General features: G+C 47.7%; 2 protein-coding genes across 5 annotated transcripts in view; one reads left to right on the top strand and one right to left on the bottom strand.

Moving 5' to 3' along the window:
* Positions 1 to 15244, bottom strand: part of LOC141570500 (tryptophan--tRNA ligase, cytoplasmic) — a 32174-nt gene extending 16930 nt beyond the window's left edge. The window contains exons 1-3 of one of the 3 annotated variants that reach the window (XM_074326930.1): positions 15102 to 15244; positions 14164 to 14429; positions 1631 to 1803 (exon numbers count right to left, since the gene is read on the bottom strand). In XM_074326930.1, the coding sequence (XP_074183031.1) occupies positions 1631 to 1744 (114 nt within the window). In that variant the 5' untranslated portion in view covers positions 1745 to 1803; positions 14164 to 14429; positions 15102 to 15244. Of the gene's footprint in view, positions 1 to 1630; positions 1804 to 14163; positions 15070 to 15101 lie in introns of those variants that run through there. The other 2 variants (XM_074326932.1, XM_074326931.1) reach the window with 2 other exon arrangements.
* A 111-nt stretch (positions 15245 to 15355) lies between these two features.
* The window catches only part of LOC141570501 (WD repeat-containing protein 25-like), a 38616-nt gene continuing 28889 nt past the window's right edge, over positions 15356 to 25082 (top strand). The window contains exons 1-3 of one of the 2 annotated variants that reach the window (XM_074326935.1): positions 15356 to 18077; positions 18317 to 19169; positions 22823 to 23706. In XM_074326935.1, coding sequence (XP_074183036.1) covers positions 18357 to 19169; positions 22823 to 22912 — 903 coding nt within the window. In that variant the 5' untranslated portion in view covers positions 15356 to 18077; positions 18317 to 18356 and the 3' untranslated portion in view covers positions 22913 to 23706. Of the gene's footprint in view, positions 18078 to 18316; positions 19170 to 22822; positions 23707 to 25082 lie in introns of those variants that run through there. The other variant, XM_074326936.1, reaches the window with a different exon arrangement.

The raw sequence follows: 25082 nt of genomic DNA, 5'->3' as shown, positions 1-25082 counted from the left end.
AGTCTGGTCGCTTGCAGGGAAGGGAAACCTGCAGTGCTAAGTTCCTCCCATGTGTGCGGAGCTTCCAGCCAGCTTTTCGAACTCCCTCTAAAACATGAGCAGGCAGCCAAGTGCCACCAAATACTTGAGGCTTGTTTTACTGTGAAAGGCAGAGGAAGAGAAGTTCACTTGGAAGCATTCGAGCTCATAAGGGGGTGGAGAACATCAGGAAGAGGATCAAGATCTCAGAGGAAAAAGGACGCCGTTCCCATAAAGTAAGCACAGGGCCTTACGAGGAAAGGAGCACTCGGCTCAAACGAGCTCTTGAAAATTAAAATGACAGCATAAGTGAAAAACCATAGGAGGGTTAGAAGTCGAGGAACTATATCTGCAAGGACAAGAAGAAAAATAAATAAGCAATATAAAGTCAGAAAACAAGATCAGAGGACCAGTCTCTGAATTTAAAAATCCGTAAAGAAACTGAGGAAGCGGAAGAGATAAAAGAAATAACATAATTTCTGACAATTAAAGGGCTTGCATTCCTAATTTGAAAGGTGCACTGAGGACCCATCCCAAGAACTTTCAAAACATTGGAATACAGAGAAGAACCTGGAATCTTCCAGACAGGAAAAAACAAAGGAATGGCATCTGGCTTCTCCATAGCAATCCTGGGAATAACGGCTTCAGAATGCTTAGGGAAAATTACTCCCACTTTAGAATTCCATACCCAGCCTCGTTGTCAAATATTAGGTAAAACAAAGATACTTTCAGACCATACAGAATCTCCCAAAATTATTTCCTTAGCAGTAATTTGTTTCAGGAACCACTGGAGGGTTTGCTTGGCCCAAAGAGTAAACAAGGGGGAGTGAGATACAGGAGCAGGAAAATGGATGCACAGAGAGCGGTGAGGGGAGTCCTGCTGGGCAGTGAGAGCAGCTCCTAAGACGGGCAGTGTGGGAGGCGAGTCAGCGTCCAGAGTGAAGAAGGTGGGAGGTCCCGGGAGAGACCACTTCAAGATGAATTATAGCCTGGTTGATGTGAGTGAATCTCCACAGGAGATTCACCCAACTGGGGGAAGGCTTGGAGATCCAGTATCATTAGTACATAAAAAAGCCAAGCAAAAAGAAATGAAGACAAATAGCAACTGCAGAAAAAACAAAAGTTGGGCAGGAAAGGAAAAGCGCTCATACTCTACTCGACGGGTCAGCTGTCAGTGGCGTTACATGTTAGTGCCAGTGCTTATAGTGACTGAAGGGGATGGTGACAGGTATCAGGAGACTGCAGGGCTGGGGACGGCTTATGGAAGCACTAATTCCTCATCTTCCACAGTGAGAGCCTTGAACTTGAAAGTCAACAAGCAGCAATATAATGAGCGTGATTTTTAGAGATATGGGGGTACATATGAAAAGAATCAGCTAAAATAATTGAAAGTAGCTGCTTCTGGGAGCAGGAAATGGGGGTGGGGTAGATGACTGCTGTATTTCTGGGGCTTTCTTTAGACAACATGCATCAGTAACATTGAGAGAGGAGGGAACAAATGTAAGAGTATAGCAAAATATGTCACTTATTGAGGGAATAGTCTGCTCCGGGGTAGCAGTACCCGACAGACTTGGCTGGATGTATGTGCGGAGAACCCAGTAAAATCACACACCTGCAATGCCTGCCTGACTTTGAGGGCTCTCACGTACTCCTCTTGAGCAGCTATTCTGTTGAACAGCTCCAGCGGGGAAGCACATCCCTGCTCGCAATTGGACACGTCCGCCATCTTCCAGGACCTAGGTTTACAGCGAGGTGTGGGAAGAGTTGCTCAGTGGTCCAGACGAACTGTGGGGGAGAATAGAGAGAGAGGGAGAGGGAGAGAGAGAGACAGGGAGAGAGGGCGAGAGAGGGAGAAGGAGACAGGAGGAGAGAGGGAAAGAGGCAGAGGGAGAGAGGGAGCAAAGGAGAGAGGGGGAGAGAGGGAAAAAGGGAGAGAGAGGGAGAGAATTAGCAAACCATCGCAGCTGTTTTTCCTTTCCTGTATCTAGTTCTTCGATCCCAAAAGGTGGGAGGTGAGTTATAATACAGAACGTGGCTAAAACAACATCAATAAAACTACAAGCAGAAATTTGGGGCCATGAAAAGGAGAAGCAGAGGAAGAACCCATGCCAAAGATGGGGACTGCAGGAATTGCTGATTTATAGACGGAAGGACCGCAGAGGAGGCCGCGTGCTGAGCAAGACCAGGGGCGCATCTGGCTCCTGCGTGCTGGTGCCTTACCCAGCGCCCAGGACACAGGAGAGCTCATGTTAGTGCTTTCATTACCTAAGTTCACCACAGCCAAACACATATGGCAAATTGCTATTTACTCTTTAACTGTATTGGGGACGAAGTCTCAGACCTTTGCTGCTATAGCCAACATGCCGCTGAACAAATGTCTTCCTTCACTAGCCAGCTGCTTTGTTCTCAGACATAGCGAGGTCCGGGCCAGAGGGCAGGGCCTTACCCAGCTGGGTTCCAAACGAGATAAGAACTATATATAGCCTGTGCTTTGGACATGCTTCCCTATTTAGCCACAAAGCTTTGGAGGTGCAGCTACCTTCACCTTCCATTTGTCATTATTTACTATTAATTTAAAAGGGGGAGTACAGGGCAGACCACCCGATACTGCTTTGGGGCGAAGTGTGGCCACAATCGTTCCCCTCTTGGGTCAGTCACTTCCCCTTTCTGAGTGTCAGCTTCCTTATCTATGAAGTGACACCATCAGGAACCTATCTCAAGGGCTGTTCTGAAAAAAAATGAGAAAAACGACAACATAGTAACATTTCATAAACTGTATTATCTATTATTAAATAGTTGCTTAAAAAGTATATAAATTTCAAATAAACCCTTATTTATGTAAGCCAAAGAGACTGTAATAGTGAAACCAGAAGAGGACAGGAGCCAGTTTCTTTCCCATCCCTGCCGAGAATCCACTCAATTCCCAGAAAGGGAAGTTTAATTAACAAAGCTCAGTTTAGGGAAGCTGATAAGAAGAGAAAGAATGTGGAAGAACGTTCTGACTAGCCCTGCAGAGGAGAAACACTCATTTATTTGATAAATGTTGTATAAAATAACATTTAAAGTGATGAAAATTACTTCTAGTCACAAATGATCAAGTATCACGTCCAGATACTTTACACACGATCCCGAATTCTCCCAAGTTTCAAAGCTGGGTGTCATTTAGCATCATAGAGAGGTTCTGTGACTTTCAGTGAAACAAAGCCAATTTCCCACGGGCTAATTGGTGCAAACAAGAGTGAAGTTCCCACAGCATCTCACCAACGTTATCGGGAAGGTCCTGAAGTCGATGAGGAAGAACAAAATCAAGTACAGATTAAAACTACCCTTAAAAATTCCTAGGAAAAGTGCCAGGTAGAAAAACAGGGTGATCCCTGGATGGCCGATCGCCCCTTGAAAGGGAGCAGATAACGGTGGTTGATCAACCACACAAACTGGGCCTGTATTTAGGGTCTACGTTGTAGGAAAAAGCATGTACCTTTAAATATCAGAATCCCACTTAAGAAGAGGCACATGGGTACTAAATGTGACTGAGGGAACAGACGAGGTCTCTCTGGTCTTGTGATCACAGGCAGACACTTACTGTGTGGGAATCACCCACACTATAAATCTTCTGTGTGTGTGTGTGTGTGTGTGTGTGTGTGTGTGTGTGTGTGTGTGTATGTGTGTGTGATGCACCTTCTTGAGTGAGTACACCAAGAATGATCAGAGACAAAGAGAATAGAATTATCATTTCATGTATCCATCCATTTACCCTCGTTTCTCCCATCTAGTCAACATCCTCCTTTATTTGTTAACTAATTTGTAGAATTAAGTTTAACTTCAGAGGTGTTTAACCCAGAGTCCAGAACCTCTAGAATTATGTCACTAGTTTGCATGCACATTGGTATGTACATGGCTCTGAGAAGAGTATCCAGGTTTCGTTACATTTTCAAAGGGGTCTGAGATGCCGAAAGGCTAAGGATCACTGTCTGAAGTGTTAACCACATTAACTGCAAATAGGGCCTTGAAACTTTTTTAAGGAAAGTTGCTTTATCTACTTTTAAAAAAAATTTATTGGGGTGACAATTGTTAGTAAAATTACATAGATTTCAGGTGTACAATTCTGTCTTACATCATCTATAAATCCCACTGTGTGTTCACCACCCAGAGTCGGTTCCCCTTCCATCACCATATATTTGATCCCGTTTACCCTCTTCTACCACCTCCCTCTCTCTTACCCTCTGGTAACCACTATACTATTGTCTGTGTCTACGAGTTTTTCTCATTTGTTTGTCTTGTTCTTTTGTTGTTTTTAGTTTATATACCACATATCAGTAAAATCATATGGTTCTCTGCTTTTTCTGTCTGACTTATCTCGCTCAGCATTATACTCTCAAGATCCATCGATGTTGTCACAAATGTTCCTATATCATCTTTTCTTACCACCGAATAGTATTCCATTGTGTATATATACCACAACTTCTTTATCCATTCATCTATCGAAGGACATTTTGGTTGTTTCCATGTCTTGGCCACCGTAAACAAAGCTGCAATGAACATTGGAGCACACATGTCTTTATCTCTAAATGTTTTCAGATTTTTTGGGTAGATACCCAGGAGAGGGATTGCTGGGTCATATGGCAATTCTATTCGTAATTTTTTGAGGAACCTCCACACTGCCTTCCATAACGGCTGCACCAGTCTGCATTCCCACCAACAGTGTATGAGGGTTCCTTTTTCTCCGCAGCCTCTCCAACACTTGTTACTATTTGTCTTGTTGATGATAGCCATTCTGACTGGGGTGAGGTGATATCTCATTGTGGTTTTTATTTGCATTTCTCTGATGATTAGTGATGTTGAGCATTTTTTCATATGTCTATTTGCCATTTGTATGTCCTCTTTGGAGAAATGTCTCTTCAGGTCCTCTGCCCATTTTTCAATTGGGTTGTTTGATTTTTGTTGTTGAGTTGCATGAGTTCCTTGTATATTTTGGATATTAGCCCCTTATCGGAGGCACTGTTTGCAAAAATCTTCTCCCATTCAGTTGGTTGCCTCTTTATTTTGTCAATGGTTTCTTTTGCTGTGCAGAAGCTTTTAAGTTTCATATAGTCCCATTCGTTTATTTTAGCTTTTACTTCCATTGCCTTTGGAGTCAAATTCATAAAATGCTCTTTGAACCCAAGGTCCATAAGTTTAGTACCTATGTTTTCTTCTATGCAGTTTATTGTGTCAGGTCTTATGCTTAAGTCTTTGATCCATTTTGAATTAATTTTGGTACATGGTGACAAATAGCAGTCCAGTTTCATTCTTTTGCACGTGGCTATCCAATTCTCCCAGCACCATTTATTGAAGAGGCTGTCTTTCCTCCATTGTATGTTTTTAGCTTCTTTGTCAAAAATTATCTGTCCATATTTATGTGGTTTTATTTCTGGGTTCTCAATTCTATTCCATTGGTCTACGTGTCTGTTTTTCTGCCAATACCATGCTGTTTTGATTATTGTAGCCCTGTAGTACAAGCTAAAGTCAGTAAGTGTGATACCTCCATCATTGTTCTTTTTTCTTAAGATTGCTTTGGCTACTCAGGGTCTTTTGTGGTTCCAAACAAATCTGATGATTTTTTTGTTCTATTTCTTTAAAAACTGCCATTGGGATTTTGATGGGGATTGCTTTAAATATGTATATTGCTTTGGGTAATATGGCCATTTTAACCATGTTGATTCTTCCAATCCATGAGCATGGAATGTCTTTCCATTTCTTTGTGTCTTCTTCAATTTCTTTCAAAAATGTCTTATAGTTTTCAGCATATAGGTCTTTCACATCCTTGGTTAAGTTTATTCCTAGGTATTTTATTCTTTTTGCTGCAATTGCAAAAGGAATTGTTTTTTGTATTTCTTTTTCTGAGATTTCATTGTTAGTATATAGGAAAGCAATGGACTTTTGTACGTTGATTTTGTAGCCAACAACTTTACTGTATTCATTGATTATTTCTAATAGCTTTTTGGTGGTCTTTAGAGTTTCTATATATAGCATTATGTCATCTTCAAAGAGTGATAGTTTAACTTCTTCATTCCCAATTTGAATGCCTTTTATTTCTTTCTCTTTCCCGATTGCTCTGGCAAGGACTTCCAACACTATGTTGAAAAGCAGAGGTGATAGGGGACAGCCCTGTCATGTTCCTGAACGTAGAGCAAAGGGCTTCAGTTTTTCACCATTAATTATGAGATTAGCTGAGGGCTTGTCATATATGGCCTTTATTATGTTAAGGTATTTTCCTTCTATACCTATTTTATTAAGTGTTTTAATCATAAATGGATGTTGTATCTTGTCAAATGCTTTTTCTGCATCAATTGATATAATCATATGATTTTTGTCCTTTATTTTGTTTATGTGATGTATCACATTGATGGATTTTCGTATGTTGAACCATCCTTGTGCCCCGGGGATTAACCCCACTTGGTCGTGATGAATAATCTTTTTAATGCATTGTTTATTCGATTTGCTAGAATTCTACTTAGGATTTTTGCATCTGTATTCATCAGAGATATTGGTCTGTAGTTCTCTTTTTTGTGCTGTCCTTACCAGATTTTGGTATCAGGATAATATTTTCCTCATAAAATGAGTTAGGGAGTACTGTCTGTTCTTCAATTTTTTGGAAGAGTTTGAGCAGGATTGGTATTAGATCCTCTTTAAAGGTTTGGTAGAATTCACTAGTGAAGCCATCTGGTCCCGGACTTTTGCTTTTGGGAAGGTTTTGGATGACTGATTCGATTTAGTTACTGGTGATCGGTCTGTTTAGATTTTCCAGTTCTTCATGGTTCAGCCTTGGAAGGCTATATGTTTCTAAGCACTTGTCCATTTGTTCTAGGTTATTGAATTTGATGGCATATAGTCCTTCATAGTGTTCTTGGATGATCCTTTGTGTTTCTATGGTGTCCGTGATAACTTCCCCTTTTTCATTTCTGATTTTGTTAATTAGTGTCTTCTCTCTTTTTATCTTAGTGAGTCTAGCCAAGGGTTTGTCAATTTTGTTAATCTTTTAAAAGAACCAGCTCTTTGTCACATTAATTTTTTTTATTGTCTTTTTGTTCTCTATTTCATTGAGTTCTGCTCTGATTTTTGTTATTTCCTTTCTTCTGCTGACCTTGGGTTTCACTTGTTCTTCTTTTTCTAGTTCTTTAAGGTGTAACATGAGGTTATTTATTTGGGATTTTTCTTGTTTCTTGAGATAGGCCTGTAATGATATAAATTTCCCTCTTAAAACTGCTTTCGCTGCATCCCAAAAATTTTGGTAGGATGTATTTTCATTGTCATTTGTTTCTATGTATCTTTTGATCTCTCCTCTAATTTCTTCTTTGACCCAGTCGTTCTTTAAAAGTATGTTGTTTAATCTCCATGTATTTGTGTTTTTTCCTGCTTTCTTTTTGCAGTTGATATCCAATTTCAAAGCCTTGTGATCAGAGAATATGCTTGGTATGATTTCAATCTTCTTAAATTTGCTGAGGCTGATTTTATGTCCCAATATATGGTCTATCCTTGAGAATGTTCCATGTACACTAGAAAAGAATGTATAGTCTGATGTTTTAGGATGAAGTGCTCTATAAATGTCAATTATGTCCATTTCATCTAATGTGTCATTTAGGGCTGCTATTTCGTTATTTATTTTCTGTTTGGATGATCTATCCATAGCTGTCAATGATGTATTTAAGTCCCCTAGTATAATTGTGTTTTGGTCAATTTCTCCCTTTAGTTCTGTTAGTAGTTGCTTGGTATATTTGGTGCTCCCTGATTGGGGGCATAAATATTGATGACTGTTATGTCTTCTTGTTGTATAGTCCCTTTACCATTATGAAATGTCCATCTTTGTCTCTTGTTATCTTTTTCACCTGAAGTCTGTTTCATCTGATATCATTATGGCTACACCTGATTTTCTCTGGGTACCATTTGCTTGGAGTGTCAATTTCCACCCTTTCACTTTGAGTCTATGCTTGTCCTTGTAGCTGAGATGTGTCTCTTGGAGACAGCATATGGTTGGGTTTAGTTTTTGATCCAATCTGCTACTCTGTGCCTTTTTATTGGTGAGTTCAGTCCATTTACATTTAGGGTGATTATTGATATGTGAGGATTTCCTGTCATTCTATCTTTAGTTTTCTGGTAAGGCTGTGTCTCCATTGTTTCTTTGCCTTTTGTTGTTGTCTATTATTTCTGTGTGGTGGTATTCTATGATGTTTCCCTCTGTTTCTTCTTTTATTACAGTATATATTTCAGTTCTGGATTTTTTTTGAGTGGTTACCCTTAAGTTTATGTAAAAGAAAGTTTGATATTTAGAGTATTCCATTTTCTTCAGCACGCTTACTTTCTCCATTCCCATATTCCGGTTCAGGCCTTTACTCTTCCCCTTTTTATGTTTTGGTTGCCACAAATTGTCCCTGTTGATGGTGGTCGAATAGCCTCCTTTAGTATTTCTTGTAGTGCAGGTCGTGTATTAGAAAATTCCCTCAGCTTCTGTATGTCTGGAAAGGTCTTTATTCCTCCTTCATATCTAAAGGATATCTTTGCTGGATATATTATTCTTGGCTCATAATTTCTCTCTTTCAATAGTTTGAATATTTGGTTCCACTCCCTCCTGGCTTGTAGAGTTTCTGCTGAAAAATCTGATGATAATCTAATGGGCTTTCCTTTGTAAGTTACCATCTTCTTTTCCCTGGCTGCCTTGAGGATTCTTTCTTTGTCGTTGATTTTAGACAGCTTCAATACAATGTGCCTTGGAGAAGGCCTGTTGGGATTGAGGTAATTAGGTGTTCTATTTGCTTCTTGGATTCGAGGGTCCAGTTCTGTCCACAAGTTTGGGAAGTTCTCATCGACAATTTGTTTGACTATATTCTCTGTTCTCTTCTCTCTTTCTTCTCCTTCTTGTATGCCCATTATTCTTATATGGCTCTTTCTGATGGAATCAGAAAGTTCTTGTAGAGTTCTTTCATTTCTTTTAAGTCTCAAGTCTCTTTCTTCTTCCATCTGTGTAATTTCCAGGTTTCTATCTTCGATGTCACTGATTCTTTCCTCCATCTGGTCAACTCTACTACCTAAGCTGGTTATTTCATTCTTAATTTCTTCTATTGAGTTCTTAATCTCCAGAAATTCTATTTGGTTCTTTTTCAAAATTTCAATCTTTTTCGTAAAATGCTCATGCTGTTCTTTGATTGTGTTTCTGAGTTCATTTAACTGCCTATCTGTGTTTTCTTGCATCTCGTTGAGTTTTTTCTGAACTGCAATCTTGAATTCTCTGTCATTTAAGTCACATGTTTCCGTATCTTTAAGTTTCTTTTCTGGAGACTTTTCACTTTCTTTCTGAGCTGTCTTGTTGCCTTGGTTATTCATGGCAATTATGGATTTACTATTTCTCTTCCTAGACATCTACAGGAGTGGCTTCTGCAACAGGCTGATAGGAAGAGGTCTTTCTTTTGTTTTCCAGTACTTGTTGGTAGGATGTTTTATTTTTTCTCCGACAGCCTTTTTTCCCCTCTCTCACACAGTAGTGCTATGTTTTCTCTGCACTATTCCAGCTTCTCACACAATGGGGGGATTCCCTGGGAGATGGGCTTCTCCTCTGTTAATCGTTTGCCTAGGTCACAGGGCGCAGTGTCCCAGTGGGTATGCAGAGAGTTTTTGAAGTTCCAAAGCTCTTCCTGCACCAGATTCAGAGCCTGTATGTTTTAGTAGTTCTGTTTACTCCTGCAGGGATCCACCCAGATAGGTGGGGCCAGTGGAGGGGTGAGTTGTGAGAGGTGGCCCAGAGCAATGGCAGCGACCACCACCACAGCCGGTCCTGCTTCCACAGCTCCCTCCCCTTTGCTGGAACTAGTTGGGCTGCGAATCTGTGTCTGCGGTCCACAGTTCTCAGAACAGCAAATATTCTATTCTTTTGATCTGACACTGCTACTGTTCCGTTTCTAGCACCAGGCAGCTGGGGGCGGGGCGCGCTCTGGGAGGGTGGGGAGGGGGCGGCTAGTCTCAGTGCCTAAGGCTTCTATTCTCTGCTCGACAGTGAGGGCTTGTCGTGCGGGGCGTCTGGCGGGGTCTCTGCTCCCGCTCCCCACAAGAGAACGCAGGACATGGTGAGGCCCAAAAGGAACACCCGTGGAGCCATAGGTAGGGGAGTCATACTAGTATGTTCTCGCTGGTGGCACTATAGTCTCACTGGAGGCTGGATCCACACTGTCCGCAAATCGCCATCCTAACTGCAATCCGCGCTTGCCAGCCAAGCCACCATCTTCTTGCTAGGCCCCATTTTTTTGCTAGCGTAGCCACAGTAGTTATATTAGTGGCCAATGGCTCACTGGTTACAGCTGACGGCCAAGTCGCCACAGCTGATAGCCATCCAATCACAGTTGATGGCCATTTACTACCTGAGCCAGCACCTTTCTATGTGAGGCCGAGAGCCTGGAAACTGCTTTCTGGGGCTCTGTCCCCACACTCCACCCCTACAGGCTCTCGCCTCACAATCTACGCGACAAGCATCTTCCGCGAGGGGCCCTGTGCGAGGAGCCTGGAGGTGAATGCAATATCCTGGACACAGCCAGGCTCTCTGGGCACAGCCAGGGTTTCTCAGGGCACCACCAATACTTCTGGGCACAGTCAGACTTCCTGGGCTTCTTAGGGTACCACTAGTCTTCCTGGACACAACCAGGGTTTCTCAGGGCACCACCAGTGCTTCTGGGCACAGCCAGACTTCCTGGGCTTCTTAGGGTACCACTAGTTTCCCCGGGTACAGCCATGGTTTCTCGGGCCACCACCAGTACTCCTGGGCATGGCCAGACTTCCTGGGCTTCTTAGGGTACCACCAGTCTCCCCAGGCACAGCCAGAGTTTCTCAGGGCACCACCAGTGCTTCTGGGCACAGCCAGACTTCCTGGGCTTCTTAGGGTACCACTAGTTTTCCCGGATACAGCCAGGGTTTCTCAGGGCACCACCAGTACTTCTGGGCATGGACAGACTTCCTGGACTTCTTAGGGTACCACCAATCTTCCCGGACACAGGGCTGCAACGACCTTTGCTTTCTCCGGCCTGTGCTGGTTGGGGAACCGTCCACATCTTTCCACCTCTCCACAGGGCTCCATCTCTCTAGCAGCTTCATGGCTTTTCCTGTGCTGGTGGGAGAACCGTCCACGTCCTCCCACCCCTCCACGGGGGTCCAGCTCTCCGGTAGCTGCTCCTCCTGGTCTTCCTCAGACTGGGTGTTCATACACACAAACTGCTCCACCGCCTTTTGGAGAGCCTTGGCCGGCACCATATCCTGCCGACTATGCCATTTGTCGTGCGGGGTGTCCAGCGGGGTCTCTGCTCCCGCTCCCCACAAGAGAACGCAGGACATGGTGAGGCCCAAAAGGAACACCCGCGGAGCCATAGGTAGGGGAGTCATACTAGTATATTCTCGCTGGCGGCACTACAGTCTCACTGAAGGCTAGATCCACACTGTCCGCAAAACGCCATCCTAACTGCAATCCACGCTTGCCAGCCCAGCCGCCATCTTCTTGCTAGCCCCCATTTTTTATTTTTTTTTATTTTTTTTTAAGATTTTATTGGGGAAGGGGAACAGGACTTTATTGGGGAACAGGGTGTACTTCAGGACTTTTTTCCAAGTCAAGTTGTTGTCCTTTCAATCTTAGTTGTGGAGGGTTCTGTTCAGCGCAAGTTGTTGTCCTTTTAGTCTTAGTTGTGGAGGTCACAGCTCAGCTCCAGGTCCAGTTGCCGTTTTCTAGTTGCAGGGGGCACAGCCCACCGTCCCTTGCGGGAGTCGAACCGGCAACCTTGTGGTTGAGAGGACATGCTCCAACCAACTGAGCCATCTGGGAGCTCAGCGGCAGCTCAGTTCAAGGTGCCGTGTTCAATTTTAGTTGCAGGGGGCGCTGCCCACCATCCCTTGCGGGAGTCGAGGAATTGAACTGGCAATCTTGTGGTTGAAAGCCTGCGCTCCAACCAACAACTGAGCCATCCGGAAGGCAGCTCAGCTCAAGGTGCCGTGTTCAATCTTAGTTGCAGGGGACGCTGCCCACCATCCCTTGCGGGAGTCGAGGAATTGAACTGGCAATCTTGTGGTTGAGAGCCTGCGCTCCAACCAACAACTGAGCCATCCGGAAGGCAGCTCAGCTCAAGGTGCCGTATTCAATATTAGTTGAAGGGGGCAGAGCCCACCATCCCTTGCGGGACTCGAGGAATTGAACTGGCAACCTTGTGGTTGAGAGCCCACTGGCCCATGTGGGAATCGAACCGGCAGCCTTTGGAGTTAGAAGCACGGAGCTCTAACCGCCTGAGCCACCGGGCCGGCCCCCGCTAGCCCCCATTTTTTTTTGCTGGCGTAGCCACAGCAGTTATATTAGTGGCCAATGGCTCACTGATTACAGCTGACGGCCAACTAGCCATAGCTGATGGCCATCCAATCACAGTTGATGGCCATTTACTACCTGAGCCAGCACCTTTCTATGTGAGGCCGAGAGCCTGGAAACTGCTTTCTGGGGCTCTGTCCCCACAGGGCTTAAACCACCGTTTTCAGCCTTCTTCCCTCAGTCTTTTCTCTGAGGTCTCTGCCGTGAGCGTTGGGTTCAGCCGTGTTATATGCTGCCCCCTCAGCCCTGTGGACTATAAGCAGAGCCCTAGCAGTCCGAGTTCTTCCCTCTCCCGCAGCTGCGGTAGTTCCAGGATGCAGCAAGCTCCGAGCAGTGAGCTACGTCTGTGTCCTGTGCCCACGCGGCTCCATCTCTGTACTTCTCCCTTCCCTCCTCCCCCGCTCGTGCGATTTGCCCACCTGTAGGTGAATTCAGTAGCAGGCCTCTTCGTCTTGCCTGTGTGCTGTGCAGGGAGTCCTTTGTGGACTTACTGTTGTTCAATTAGTTGTAAATTCTAGGGGAGCTTTACAGAGGCTCACCTCACGCCGCCATTTTGATGACGTCTCTGCTTTATCTATTTAACAAATATTATAATCTACAAGAGCGAAATGAAGCTATAATCTGTGAAGTCATCTATTATCCCTCTACAGAAAGTCCTGGGCGTGTAAAGAGCCAAATGCCCTACTCCCCGGCACATCACAACATACCTTACAGAGAAAACTAAGGGGGTGTGGCCAGTTAGCTCAGTTGGTTAGAGCGCGGTGCTCTTAACAACAAGGTTGCCGGTCCGATCCCCACATGGGCCACTGTGAGCTGTGCCCTCCGCAACTAGACTGAAACTACTACTTGACTTAGAGCTGATAGGTCATGGAAAAACACACTTAAAATAAATAAAACTTTTTTTAAAAAAAGAGAAAACTAAAAGTCTCTTAAAAATGAACTCTCAATTCCTTTTTTTCCCAAGAACTTGAATCTTGTGCTCACTTTGAAAGGTTCTATTGTTCTGTAGGAACATAACAGGAACTTGAAGAAATTGGATCCAGTTTGGGGGTGAAAAGAAGAATGATGGAACTGTTCCAGAAAAGCATGACAATGACTTTGGCCATACTAAATCTCACAGATAAGATCAAAACACAACAATTCTGCGATTTGGAGGAAAGGTGGCATTAAGATAACCAATTCTGAAGCCGCTGAGAACAGCTGAACAGGTGACCCAGGCGTTTCTGAATGCCTGGAATATCACCAGGAAGTGGGACACCATCCTGCACATCCTGGCCCCAGAGTGTGGGTGACAATCGCCTTGGGCTGTCAAGTTCCCAGACACAAGAAGATGACTTCTTTAGAGCAAGTTCTTTAATACTTCAAACCTTGGAACGGATTATGTTCACTTTTTGTTTTGTAAACATGGAGATGAAAGGTAATAAAATGAACATTATCTTAAAAAGCAAAGGAGACATTAATTTATATGAAGCCAGGCATAATAAGGTAGTTCTGAGTATCATAATGAGAACGCTAATGTTTGGATGTTGGCTATTTAAGGAGGCCTCGTTAGTGAAACATATGACAGCCAACGTGAAGGTGCTGCAAGACAAGCTGTGAATCCAGTCAGGCATCTGCTCACCCAGTATCTCTATTCCCTAGGTCACGAGGGTGAAAGAAAACGCACAGCACCCCGATCTTGAGGGACAAGCCCTCGTTCCCTAAGCCAAGGTTTCCAACACTTTGGTAAAGGGCTGGTGCAAATACTAATAAGCTCAAACCTAACAAAAGATGGCAATACATACCCAGGCTGTGGCAGACACTGCAGAGGTGGTGGCCAGGCAGCCAGTCCGGGTCCGAGAAAGCCTGGGCAGCAGGGATCTTGTCTTTTTGTACTCCTCCCTTTCCTTCTTTCAGTTTCCTTTTAATGAAAGGCTCTTCTCTTTTTCTCTCGGTTTACCTCACCCTTCAGCTATTTGCAGGAGGGGTTTCTTAGAAATCACCCAGATTCGCACAAGCAGTTGAGCCTCTTTTCTAACTTCCTTAATGAGTCTGTCCAGTCAGGGGTGGGCTGGGCGGGGGGCGCGGGTGGAGAGCAAAGAAACCTTCCTGAGAACCGAACCATTGCTGGTCATTGCATCAGCCGCCCCATACCCAGGCTGGCCTCCACATAACCTCCCGCCCTCTTCCCGTTCCACACCCTCAGCATCAGGATGAGCAACTACTGTTAATGTATAGTCGTGGGGGGCGGGCTGTCCGTTCCCTGCGGCCATTGTGCACCGAGGCGGCGCAATGCAGTGGAAAGACCAGGCGTTCCGGGGTCAGACAGGTCTGGATTTCAATCCAGCTTGGGCATTTTCTTGTTTGAAGACCTCGGGCAAGTCAAATGACCTCCCGGCTTCACCCTCGGTTTCCTGATCTGTGATGTGGCCATAAAGGAGCCTCCTAACTTTACAGTGGGAGAACTAAGTGCGAAACTATAGGCAAAGCCCCTAGCACATGCAGGCACTTGAGGATGAAGGGTCGGTGCCGGCGGGAGTGGGCGACAGCCGGGGTCGAGGGGCGCGGTGGCAGCCTCCGCGCTCCTCGTGGTGCCAGAACCCGGTAAGCAGCGAGCCAGGATCTGAGGGAGATACTCCCGACCCCGGCGTGAGGGCGACTCCGACCCCGGCGTGAGGGCGGCTCCGGGAGCGCGCCGCCCCAGTCTCCCTCCCTCCCTCCCTTCCCTCATCCCCTCACTTACCCGCCCATGCGGACCTGTCAGCGCAGCCGGCTCAGACACTGCGCTGGGGGCGGGGGCGGGGGTGGTTCCAGGGCGTCCGTGGAAACGCCGTCCGGCCGGAACAACTTCCGGCCAGGCTGCGTTCTCGTTGGCTGTTCACACGGGGTCGGGACGGAGGCCACCGCTGATTGGTTGGCTGTTCGGGCGCCGGCGGAACGCGACTAGTTGGCGGAGTGCAGGTCGGACGGGCTCTGGGAGGACCGAGCGCTTCCGGTGCGTGTGGTGAGCGGCGGGCCAGGGGCGGGAGGGGGCAGGCACCCGGCAGCGGCCCGAGCGCTCGGTGTGTTTTGCGCGGGACTTTCACCGCCGCTCGCCTGTCCTTCATCTTCGGTTCCTTCCGAACGCGTAGAGCTCCGAACCAGCCTTACCTCTCGCTCGTGACAGTTGCGCTAACTCCTCCTGTTCATCCTTCAAACCCCATCTCTGGTCGTATCTTGTTTGTTGCCTTGGTTAGTCTGTGGCCTCTGGACCCGTGTTTTGTGTTTCACCTCTGTCCACACCAGACCCAACATAAAGCTTGGCACAGAGCGGGTAATGAGGAAATGTTTGTTGAATGAGAATATCCTGTTTCTTTTACTGTCTCTGCCCCCTCCCACCAGCTGCGGGGATCAAACAGTGAACAAAACATCGCAAGTCCTGCCCTGGAGGAGCTGACGCTCTAGTGACTGTCATTGCCACACCCCCTTCCGAATCCTCATTTCTCCCATGACGACGTTTCTTCCAGCTGTACCACTTCCTCTTCGTTTAACCACCCCCCTCTTTCCATGAAAAAACTTTCCCCCCTTTTGCCTCAGAAATATAAAAGGCAGAAAACACTGTTTTCCTCTCAAGTTTATGTTGGTCCCAATGACTGCCCGTGTTCTCTCATTTTGCCTGTTTTCCTCGAGTCATCCTTGCTCCTGCCTCAGCCGTTTGATTGGATTTGTTGGTTCTGGCTCCAGTGCTTCTCACCACCTCTGCTCCCTCACCTCCCAGAGCATTTCTCAGATGTCACCTTCGTCTTAGGCCCGAGTCGGCCTCCTGAGATGAAAGTGCAACCCCAAGCCCACGGCCGCCCCTACTCTCCTCTGTTTTACTGTTTCTCACCAACTGGCATGCCCTGTTTCACTTGGTGATGGTCTGTCCCCACTGGCATGTGGTTTACTGTCGCTGTGGCATTCCTAGTGCCTAGTGTGGGCTTGCCGAGCCTCCATCAACGTTTGTCAGCTGAATGAACGAAATGTGCATGAAGCAGGTGTTATCGGGAGCCCTGTCGTCCACCCTCCGTTGTTCATCCGGTCTTTGCTGCCTTTCCTTGTTAGGAATGCCACTACTCTGATTGTTTTGCCGCACACCACCTCTTTAATCCCGGCCATCAGCCTCTCGTGTGAGTGGACCACTCTGGACCACTGGGTGGGTGGGAATCCGTCCTCACGATGCCCTGGAGGTGGGAACCTTTGACAGGAAGGAATGGGCTGCTGGGCACAGGAGTGGAGACAGGTGAGATGTCTGCCCAGGGTGGGCTCAGGACCAGGCTGAGTATGCAGAGAACAGAAATGCCAAATCATTCACGGCGCTCAGTTCCATTAGTTTATATTCCTTTATGTTGGTTCCATTTGAGATGGGCTGGCTCATGGTAGATGTTTTATGTAGACGATGGCTTTGGGTGTAGGCTGCAGGTGGGGTGGGATTTTTGGAGGAGGCGGATGACCTAGCTTGTTTGGCAATGGAGCTCTTCAGGTGAATGGTGCCCTTTGGGGGAAAGGTGTGGAAGGGGTGGGGGGTGTGTTCCATGCAACGTGAAACCCACTGTCTAGGGGAAGACAGGCTGTCTGGAATGGCTTAACAGATGACGCAGAGGGAATCTTCTGGCGCTGGCCTGACCCCACATGTGGGAGGAGGAGCTCAGCGTGGTGTTTTCCAGAGGGCACACTGGACTGTCAGAAGTTGGTCCTTGCGGAAGCTTTCAGTACTGCTCCACCACGCCCTCTGCTGCCCGGATGTGGCCACCATCCTTGCTTTCCTCTTGATGGTTCTTTCTGTTAGCACAGGACTGAACTTCAGACTGAATACTTCTTTCTAGAAACTAGTTGGCTACAATTTATCACGTATGATGGTTCAGAACTTCAGGAAGAATTGTTTGGAAAAGGATATACGATTCACTGCTATACGAGTCTGTGGTAGCAGTGAGACGGGCAGAGTTGGATCACACCCTCAGGATTGATGGTGACTGATGCCTCAGGCAACCCGGCCTCCTTTGTGGGTCTGTCTTTCCAGGGGTCTGGCTTATAGTCAAGATGGGATATTTGGGGGAAGAGAATTCTAGGCAGAGGAAATAGAAGTTAAAGACCGGAGCAGGAGGGAGGGCGAAGGTGAGGGTGGCACGCTTTTCCCAATTGGTGGATTCTGGATGTCTTTCCGTTTATGTATTTTCAGACCTAACCTCATCCCTGCTGATGAGTGTATGCCTAGTAAACAGTGCCGCAGGCTCTCCTTGTACATCTATCTTTGAAAACGTGCTAGTGTTTGTGTAGGATACAGTTCTAACGTGAGGTTGTTGCAGTAAAAACTTTATGTGTTTATGTTTGTAATAGATACTCCTCCCCAAATCGACCTTCCAAAAGGCATCGTTAAAGTTCCGAGTCTTTCTGTTCAGGAATTGTGTGTACACTTTTTCAGGTTCTCTTTTGTGTCTTTCAATAAATCTGTAGTTTTTTCATATAGATCTTGCTTATTACAGTAGTACCTCGGTTTTCGAACGTATCCGTTGACGAACATTTCGGTTTAAGAACGCCGTAAACCTGGAAGAAAATGCTTCGGTTTTTGAACACACCTCGGAAGTCGAACATGTCATGCGGTTTCTGCTGAGTGCAAGATCCTGAGGCCGAGCTGTCGGCTGATTTCGAACGTTTCAGAACTCGAACGGGCTTCCGGAACGGATCACGTTCGAACACTGAGGTACCACTGTATTAGTATTTTTGTTAAATTTATTTCCAGATATTCCATAGTCTTCATTTAAAAAAAATGTCTTCTGACTAATTATGCCTGGTGTATAGAAAAGGCCTCGTGTTTTATGTGTTTATTCCTATGCGTTTCCTGTCTCAGCTTTGCCAGGCAGCATGTTTTCTGTTAACTCTCTGCACTGGTAAATACTCCTCCATGCCCATTATCTGACACATGCCTTTGTTTGGTCTCAGGTAGTTTGTCCTCGAAGGACATCGGGAAGCTGTGTTTGCAATGGCTTCCTTGGTGGCTTATGACGACTCCGACTCAGAGGCTGAGACCGGGCCCCTGGCAAGTTCTAGTGCTGCCGGCCCGAGGGAAGGCACTGCTGACGTGGTCGGACCTTGTGGGCGGGCTTTCTCATCAGGAGACCTGGACGTGTCTGAAGGCAGAGCGCTGCCCACCACGCACGGCCCCTGGGAAGGGCCAGCCGGCCAGCGTCTCCCACTGGTTCGGCTCTGGAGGAGTGACCCAGGATCTTGCCCCAGCCAGAGGCTGCAATGGCCCAGGACGGAGCCTGAAGTCACCTTCCCCACAAGTGAGTGTCCTCGTCCTTCCCTGTGGACCAACCACGCTCCAGCTGGTCACGTGCCCCTGGCAGCTGCCCGCTTGAAGCAGGTGAAACTCTCCCGCGGAACGTACAACTCTCCTGAGCCATCTTTCTGTGTCCAAACCAAATCTGAAAGCCCAGGTCACAATGGCACCTGTCTTGAGAGGAAAAGGCGCGAGGACTGTGTGGTACCCTATACCCCCAAAAGACTAAGACAGCTGCAAGCTTTAAGCACAGAAACAGGCAAGAGTAAAGACGTGGGGACGCAGGGTCCCTCTGCAGGGCGGGCCCCGGCCCCAGCCCCTCTCTGTGTGGCCCCCAGAGTGTCCGAGTTTATTCAGCCATATTTGGACACTCAGTATAAAGAAACCCAGATTTCCAGGAAGGTTCTCTTCCACCTAAGAGGCCACAGGGGCCCCGTCAACAGCATTCAGTGGTGTCCAGTCATTTCGAAGAGCCACATGCTTCTCTCGGCGTCTATGGATAAAACCGTCAAGGTAAGATGTGAGTGGATCTGCTCTTTTCAGGTCCTCTTAGGAATAAACTGCTGGGATGTTTTATTTTTCAAGACAGTGACGTAGGGGATGGGTACAGGCTGAGCATGACTTTTTGGGAATTTCTGTAACTGTCTTTGTTGCATTCAGGAGAGGGTTTTGTGGCCACCCTGGATCTGTGGTCCGTGTGGCCCCATCAGAGGACGCTAGTCCTTGTCCCTGGGGTGCCCAGGCTGTCCAGACCTGCTGAAGTCCAGGGAGGATGTGGTCTCAGAGCGAGAACAATCGGAGAAGAAAGCAGGCCCAGGGCCGAGCCCGGGAACTCGGGACGTCCTCTGTGACCCCCGTGGGGTGTTGAGCGATGCCAGCTCTGTGCCAGGTGCTGACTGGATGCAGGGGTGCAAAGGTAGATAGACCTGGACCCTGACTTCAGGGCGTGCAGTGTGGTAGGAGCCACAATAAGTGAAGAGGGTCCCACAGCCCTAGGCTCAGGCCTATGAGGACGGGACCCCCAGGGGGACACCAGTTCTACGGGAAGCCAGTGGGAGGGCGTGGTGAAGCTTCCGGAAGGATGGAAGGTGCACTTGGTGAAGAGGGTGGGGGTATGGAAGAGTGTTCTTGGCTCTAAGCACCGGAGGCCTTGAGGGGCCTCAGTGGGCTGAGGGGCCCGAGGCTGGGAAAGTAGCCTGCGGCTGTCCTGGGGGGGCTTCCGGTTTGCACAGAAATGCGTTTTTCCACCGTTATTTGTTTGAACTTCTGTGAAGTCATGCAGACTGGCAGGAAGCAAGGCCTAGGGTGACAGGTGTGTGGCACCTGCCTGTCACCTGGTGCCGCCCCTCTGGGCTGTCCTCTCTGTCCCCCCCACTCTCCTTGGCCCCTAGCAGAGCACTGGAATGTAATAGGTACCAAATACATGAGAGCTCAACAGAAGCTTCCTGGAGAGAAAGAAAGTGGCTTTGGAGTAGGAGAGCCGTGGCTTGGGATCCAGCTTCGCTGCGGGTAGCTGGTCAGCTGGCCCGCGGGCCCCGCTGTGAGTCTGGGGTCTCATCTGTAAAGGGCATAATCACACCTGTGTCATGTGATCATGTGAGAAAAACGCTTAACGAACCCCTGGCCCAGAGCTAGGTACCCCATAGGTGTTCAATGAATGTCACTTCCTCCCTCTGTTTTCCTCAGAGTTCTGGAACCAACCTGCCCAGGACATTGTATTTGCAAGTTCTGGTTTGAGCTTTTTCCCTAGGGAGGCGTTTTCTGAAACGAAGAAAGGAAGCCCACTTGCAGTGACGTCTGAAATGAGCTAAATCGATGAGTATCGTTAAGTGGCCAACTTGAGTCCTGACATGACTTGTCTGTGCTTTTCTGGAAAGGCTAATAGAGTTTTGGGTGCCCGGTGTTGTGTTCTGTCTTCCGTGTGGAGCCGAGGGCTCTACACGCTCTTCCTGTGAGGCTGGGGGCTCTGACGTCTGCTCGGGGCTCCGGGAGTGCTCGCTGTGCATGGAACAGCCCTGCGGCTCCTCACCTCTCCCTCCTGAGGCTGCGCCATGAGGGCCGTGTGGGGCCTGACCCATGGCCAGGAGCCGTCGGGAGGGTTTCCGGGGCACCTGTGTGGGTGATCTGAGTGGTCTCGCTCGGGGTCCGGCTCCATCGCTGTCAGTTTCGTGACCTGTTTCTTTCCTGATAGAATAAGCTTATGGGCCCTGTGGCTGGGGCTTCTCACGTGGGACAAATACCCAGGGGCTGTGTGTCTAATGCCAGGCACGTGGTGGAGTTTTGTTACAGGTGGGCCAAACCCTTTGTTACTGAGGGGCCCGGCAGCCCCTTTCTGGGACCCTGGAGGGAGCGACAGTCTGGCACTTTGACAGCACAGACTTGAGGAGGAGGCCGGCTTGTGGGGTGGCCTCGAAGGACAGGCTGGGTCGCAGGGAGGCGGAGATAGGTGGCGGGCTGCAGGGCTCCCACTGCCCATGGGGTTGTGTCTTCTGATGGCGAGGGCAGGCCCAGAACCCCGTGGGGACGGTTCTGCACCTGGTGTCAGGGAGAGGCTCTGTGGGCCTTGCTCGGGTCACTTTCTCCCTGGAGGTTTCGGTTTCCTGAGCGGAGACATCCCCATGATAGTTTGCAAATTGAGCATTTGGGTGAAACCATTGATTTGGGGTGTTGTTGTCTCAGTCGTTAGAGGGAATCTGTAGCGTAGATCAGTGTGCTGGGTCCCGTGCACCCGGGCGCCTGAGGGGACCAGGGAGCAGCCAACCAGCAGTGACCCCTCATGACCAGAAGAGGGCGCACGTGGCCCAGCCTGGGAAGGCTGCTGAGGCGAGGGACTGTCCCTCTGCTCAGGGTCCAGTGCTGTCTGCTGTGGGGCTGCCCTGGGCAGGCCAGGGCCAACACGGTCATTGTGCCCGGCGTCTCGAGGAGGTGGTGTGTCTCCTCCACCGGGGAGCCCTGTCCACTGCACTGTTGGTCCCTCACGGCAGGCCACAGGGGTCGCATTGGAGGTGGCTCTGGGGTAGAGCACGACCACCGCAGTGGCTACTTGGGTCATCATGTGCTGACCCTCTTCTTACTGTGTGTCTTGAAAATCAGGGTTGTAAGCCTCGGATGCAAACAGTTCAGCCGGGGTTCTCCCTACTGTAAGGTAGTTGAGTTTTCAGTGGCAGAGGTATTTGGCACATTGATTTGGGGCAAACGTGCAGTCTAGTGGGCAGCTGGCAGCCACGGGCAGGATGGTGTTCTTTTCCCACTCTGGTGTCAGAGGGAGGGCGGCGTGTTAGATCTGGTGGGGGTGGTCTCGTGACCTGATCCGAGACAGAGGGATACATGGGAGGCGTTATGCGGACAGTCTGGACTGGGGCAGGGTGGTGGGCACAGACAGGAGGCCTGGCCGGCTGCAGCCCAGTCCTGCTGACGAGCAGATGCTGGGTCGGTGGGCAATGAGCTAGAAGAGGTGGGTGCGAGAGGGTATCCCCAACTCCGCGCTCTGTCCCCTAGGGTGCCTTTCCCCTTGTCTTTTGGTCGAAGTCTGCCAGAGTGCCTTCTTGTCCCCTCCGTTGGATCAGGAAGGAGGGAAGAGCTTGAGGGATGGGGTCACAGAACTTTAGTTTGAATCCTCCCTCTGCCATGATTGGCTGTGTGATCTCGGGCAAGTTACTTGAACCTCAATCAGTGTATGTAGAGTGGAGAAATTACACATGCCGTGCTGGGTTTTCGTGAAAAATAAATGATATTGGATATGAATTACCTAGCATGGTGCCTGGCACATAGTAGGTACTTTCTGTGTGCTCCTATTCTGCCTTCCCCGGGAATTTTTTCCCTCTGCACTGGCATCTCATTCTACCTGCGTAGCCATGGAACCGTATCTTCTACGCCTTGTAGACTTTAAGCTACTTCAGCCTGGGACCTGTGCCAGGCCCATTTTTATAGTCCCTGTAACACCTGGCACAAGGTTTTGTACATGTTAAGTGATCAATAAAGATTAAAATTTTTAAACTTTATTTCTAATCTTAGGGAAAGGATTGTCTTCTAAGTGCATGAATCCCATTTGCCACTAGGGGGCACAGGAAGACTTAGTCTAAGCAGCTCACTCAAGCTTCTAGAATGTGGAAGAATCCTTGATTCAAGGTAACGTTTACTGAAATAGGACTTTTTTTCCTGATCAGGAGGAAAACAACACAAGCCACCTGATTAATCTAAAGAACGTGGAGTGCCAGTTCCTTCCTCTCCTTAAAATGCAGCTTTGGAATTCATAAATTTTAATTGGGCACATTATAGTGGAAAGATACTTATTTTAATATGTTCTAAATGTTCTCTGAGCTGTAAAATATGCTTATATTAGTTTTGAAAAATTTACAGCTAGAGAAATTAAGCAAAATAAAACAATGACTCATAATTCCGCACCGATGCTCTGTTTTCCTTCCCGACGATCCCTTCCTGCCCCCGTCGGTCGCATGCATCTGTTTTTCATAGCTCTGATCCCAGCACGAACACCCTTTTATGTACCCTTCTCATCTCCCTGTGTCCTCGTTTGGCTCCGCACGTTTGACTACCCACTGCACGTAAAGGTAGCACCCAGACCTTGAGGCCCTTTTTGAAGGAAAAAGCACAGCCATGGCCTTGAACCAAACACAGCCACCCCTTACTGTCCGCCTGTGTGCGGAGCCCCGCCAGGCGTCGGAGGGATTCCCAAAGGCATCTGGCATGTTTCTTGCTTCCAGGGACCTACTGTCTGTGTGTGAAAACCTGGAGTTCTGAAACGCAGAGGATTTTAAATGTATGAATTAGGTGTCGTTTATTTGTTTTACAACATGATTTGCACTAGGAATTCTTTCAATTACAAACTACCTTAAAATACTTTTAAAATCTTCCTTTTTGATTGTGAATGTAATATTGATAGATGCTTATTGTGAGACACTTTGAAGGTGCAGAAACCATGAAGCATGAAGGAGAAAACAGACCCCCAGTCAGCACCTCTTTAACACTGGGACCTCCCGTGGCCTGGACAGGACGCACCTGTGCGTTTACAGAATTGGGCCCACACTTTCGATTCAACACCCCTCCCCATTTTTGTACTGCGTGTAAGGGCATTTTTCTACCTTATTAAAAAACCTTCCCCAAACATATTTTTATGACTGTCTCAAATCCAAAACTTTGCTATTTTCCTGTTGTTTCCTATCATGTCCTGCTTTTTTTTAAAAAAATAGTACTGCAGTGAACATGGCTGTATGTAAATGTTGCCTTTTTTGCTGCATTGGGTGCAGTTAAGATGGGCGTTAGCTAAAGCCTTTGTGTGGTGTGTGGAACCTGGGTAGATTGACAGACCTTCTGTGCCATGGTTATATGAGACTCCTGGGTTCCCGGTCCATAGCTTCTGCTTGGTTGCTGTGTGACTTTCGGAAAATCACTTAACCTCTCTGATCCCCTAATTTTCTCATTGGTAAAATAGGGATAATGGCTACCTCGTGGGGTTGTTGCCATGGAGAAGAAATGGGAAGACCCAGCCTGGTCCCTGTACTCGGGAGGGGCTGATGAAGCATGTTTGAATCATGTTTCAGATGCTCCTCATCCTGTGTTGATTAGTTAAAAAACAATTAGAGAAAAGACAAGCTAGAGTCCTCCACTAAATGTAACTTGTTTTTGTGAATCTTTTCATAGTCTGCCTATAGATACACAGTTTTCCAAAGTTTCAATATCAGTGTTCCCGAGATAGATACTTTTAAATTCTTTTAAGTTTTTTGGATTGTTTGTACCAAATCATTTACTGCTCCCTCTTCATAAACTGCGCAATTAGAAGGTACCCATTGGAGGGCTGGGTCCACCTCTCCAAACTGATTACATTTAAATGTGATAGAAGAAAGTGAATCTCACAGGCCCTGGCCAGTTCCGCAGGGCTGGGAGGGGCGGTTTCACACCTGGCGGAACCCAGGACAGTGAGGCCGGGGGCAGGGAAGGTGTGCCCACCTTCCTCTGGCCAGGGTGGCATCTGGGTCAGCCGGGTCCGGGCCCCCTTCCCATGTGCATCTGAGGAAAAAGACTTTGGTCTGGAGGCTGAAGACCCAAACTGGGGTTTCACTGCGCCGCTTGCCAGCTCTGTGACCTCTGACTGGGGGGCCAGATGAGAGGGTGGAGAGAGCTAACTGTCCCCAAGGGCTTACCACCTACTTGCCATAGTTCTAGGTACTCTATCTTGTCTTCGCAACAGGCCTAAGGCACGGGCTGTCCTCATTTCCACCACACAGATAAGGAAGTTGAGGCACAGAGAGGTTAAGGGATTTGCCTGCCGTCACACAGCTGGTGAATGGTATAGGCAAGATGGGAAGCTGCCGGTCAGACTACACAGCCTGAGCAAAAGCTCAAATCCCCACTCTGCTCTTCTGCCTCTGAGAATAACGGATGGGAAAGCATGTCCCCTCACCCAATGGT

Source organism: Rhinolophus sinicus, linkage group LG03 (assembly GCF_036562045.2).
Source record: "Rhinolophus sinicus isolate RSC01 linkage group LG03, ASM3656204v1, whole genome shotgun sequence".
Lineage (NCBI taxonomy): Eukaryota > Metazoa > Chordata > Mammalia > Chiroptera > Rhinolophidae > Rhinolophus > Rhinolophus sinicus.
The sequence above is the reverse complement of the archived record's forward strand: the minus strand, read 5'-3'. Positions and strand labels throughout refer to the sequence as shown.